The sequence below is a fragment of the Propithecus coquereli genome, unplaced genomic scaffold (assembly GCF_000956105.1).
Source record: "Propithecus coquereli isolate 6110/MARCELLA unplaced genomic scaffold, Pcoq_1.0 Scaffold345, whole genome shotgun sequence".
NCBI classification, from domain to species: Eukaryota; Metazoa; Chordata; class Mammalia; order Primates; family Indriidae; genus Propithecus; species Propithecus coquereli.
The window spans coordinates 677,037-680,428 of record NW_012149119.1 but is presented as its reverse complement, the minus strand read 5'-3'; the positions used below and the strand labels follow the sequence as shown (position 1 = coordinate 680,428).

The 3,392-nt window shown below is 31.2% G+C and overlaps 1 protein-coding gene across 1 annotated transcript in view; it reads left to right on the top strand.

The window, feature by feature from the left end:
- LOC105815781 (glutamate receptor ionotropic, kainate 2) overlaps positions 1–3,392 on the top strand; it is a 293,383-nt gene that overhangs the window by 89,769 nt on the left and 200,222 nt on the right. Inside the window, exon 5 of the mRNA XM_012651025.1 lies at positions 2,263–2,377. Coding sequence (XP_012506479.1) covers positions 2,263–2,377 — 115 coding nt within the window. The remainder of the gene's footprint in view (positions 1–2,262; positions 2,378–3,392) is intronic.

Here is a 3,392-nt window from a genome sequence, read left to right as displayed (position 1 = left end):
AACTTATTCCTCTTAGCTAATTGAAATTTTATATCCTTCCACCAACAACTCCCCAACCTCCCCACCCCCTTGCTCCAAACACCCCAGCCCCTGGTAACCACATTCTCCTCTCTACTTCTATGAAATTAACTTTTTTAGATTCCACATATGAAGAGAGTGGATGTATTATTCTCACCACAAAAATAACTATGTGAGGTCATGCCTATGTTAATTCACTAGTTTCAGTCATTTCATAATGTATATATACTTCGAAACATCATATTGTACATGATAAATACATACAGTTTTATCTGTCAATTAAAAAATAAAAATACATTTTTACTAATTTAAAGTATATTCACTTATATGCTTTATATGTGATGAAAATTTTGTTTTTCATGTGCCTAAGAAGAGGCATGTTACAGATAGATAAACTGTGCTGTCTATTTAAACCCCCATCCCCTGTTCCCCCCAAACAGGGACAAACCACTACTTCATGTTGTCCATTTTTTACTCGGAGTCTATATTTCTTTAGTTACCACTTTCTTTCTCTAACAAAGTAGTTTTTTTTTTTTTTTTTTTTTTTTACAAAAAAAAAACCGTTTTTGTCTTTCCCTTCTTAGAGGAAGTGCTATCTCCTTCCTGTGGAAAATACTAATATTTCCTCTACCTAAACTCTGCACCTGATTCTCTGAATTCTCAGAGACTGTAATTTATCAATTGCTGCCCTTGCTTCTATGTATTTCCCTTTCCATCTTTACAAACTCTCTGATGAATGAATAAATGAATGAATGACTCCTCTATGATTCAATTGCTGGTTTCTGAGATGCATAGCATGGTTAAGCTCTAACCATAGACTCTAACAGCTTGGGTTGGAGTCTGTTCCTAGATCTTACCCATGACAACAGCTTTGATTCCAATGTTCAATTAGCTTTTATGACAATGGACATGTTCTAACTTCTTAAGGTTTCAGTTTCCTTATCTAAAAAAGGGAATAATAGTAGAATTGTGTAAAAGTTATGAGGAATGTGATAATTCATGTAAAGTTCTTAACACAGTACCTGTTACACAGCAAATATTAATACCTAAAGGATATTAGCAATTATTAAATTGATTTTTCCTTGCTTTATGAATATGAAATATGATGATACCCTCCCCCAGAACCTTAAAGAATTTTTTTCCTCCCCAGTTTTCAGAGAAATGTCTTTCTTTCTCTATAGCTACTTTCAATGATATTCTCTCTAATCATCCGAGTTCTTTCCCACATACCAACACACAAATGCACATACTTGGAATACTATTCTCAACAAATTTATTGTCTTAAACAAGTTTCATCTCTAAGTCCTTAAACATTGCCTGAGACAAGAAAACAGAATTTCATTCTTGTATGTGTCTTTCTGTAGCTTTCTACAACGGTTTTTTCCCCTTATTCTCTGAAAGTATTTGTTTTTGAATAATAAAAGGAATGTAGCAATATACCTTCTCATCATAGATGCCTTTGTCATTTTAAAATATATAATAATTTCTTACAATATATTAGAGGTTAAGTTCATCCCTGACAGATGGTTATATCATGATGAGTGAAAAGCATTAGTAATTTAACATATTTAAGCTACCGTGGAAAATTAGCAACTTTGTGAAAATTGAAAAACTCATTTTCTAATGTGATTTAGGCAATGCTGCAAGGATTTTCATTAAATAATATAAAACAAATTAGAGGGATAGAAACAAAACTCAGAGCCAGCAAACAGAATCACATTAAAAGATGATTTGAACAATATTTTAACTATTTAAAGACTAAAATCTTTTAATCGTACTCTATAGTTTTAACGTCATAAAATGTTTCTTAATTCTTAGCTAAATAATTTGATATAGTTATTATAACTATTAGAATTTGACTGATGTATTTAGAAAATGATAACTGATACTAGATAGATTTTTAAAGTTTAACATAAAAGCAATTATGAGAAGGCTCAGTAGCATATTTCATGTACTGAATGTACAATAGTTTCTTCAGTTTTTTTATTGTATACAGTTTTTTCTTTCTAAACCTTCTTGTAGTAAGTGCTCATGTGCTGCTCTAAATGCACAAAGAAATGATTAGCAGACTAAATCAGATGCTTCATTTCAGAGTAAAGAATGCTTTAAATTTTAACATAACCATTACTGCAATTCTCAAGTGTAAAGCCTTTGTTTTATTTAATTTGGTTACTGTTTTTTTTCCTTGTGACTTAAAACCAATTTTCCTTTTCTCTTTTTCTTTTTTTATGTTTTTCTCTGCAGAAAGCTGACCTTGCAGTTGCTCCACTGGCTATTACCTATGTTCGAGAGAAGGTCATCGACTTTTCCAAGCCCTTTATGACACTTGGAATAAGTATTTTGTACCGCAAGCCCAATGGTACAAACCCAGGCGTCTTCTCCTTCCTGAATCCTCTCTCCCCTGATATCTGGATGTATATTCTGCTGGCTTACTTGGGTGTCAGTTGTGTGCTCTTTGTCATAGCCAGGTAACATGCTCACTTTTGTGATTTTTTTGGCAATTGTTACCTTCTTTATCTAACTAATAATTGTCAAAAGTCACAATCAATTTTACTTTTTCTGTTCTTTATTTCCCATGGGGTGCTGAAGAGTAATGAATTTTTAAGAGTCACATCCACTTCTTAAAATGTTATGCTGCCTTTTTGGGCAGAAAGCATGCTGGTTGTGTCAGTAAGCTATTAGTGTTGTAGGGTTTATTATTTTCTTGATCAAAATCTAAAAGCAGTCCAAATCACTATGGTAAAAGAATCATTGCCTGATTTTGAAGATTTCTGTCAAACCCAAACCAAAATAGCATGTTTTGCTAACTTGAATTAATAATTCAGTCATAAGTAAAGGCAAAGTAGTAAAATTTAAAAAGAGACTCTTTAAAAAGTAACCAAGGCTAATTTACAGTAAACATTCTATGCATAAAAAGATTATCATGGTTTTCTACTTTAAATTTGTCATTTTTTTCACAGAATAAACATCACTACAAAAAGTGCCTTATTGTCATTGACATGTAGAGTATATTTCAAGTCATAGGATCAGAAAATCAAATGTTTAATTGAAATATACATAGTTTTATATTATTATAATGGCCTTCAAAACCTATGATATAGCTTAATCTATGTTGATTTTGCTACTTTATTGTTACTCTTGGAGGTGAAAATTTGTTATCATTTTCATTTATGCTTACCTCACTCAAACTTTCAATGAATAGATCATTTCAATATAATTTATTTTCCTTTTACCTTAATTAAGAAGATTACAATTGTGCCTCGGGATTCAGAACTCTATTGTTACTCTAATAATATTGAGTCAAGCCATATATTCATTATATTCTTTGAATTTTTTTATTTTATCAAATATCCAAAAGATATTAGTAGCTCTGA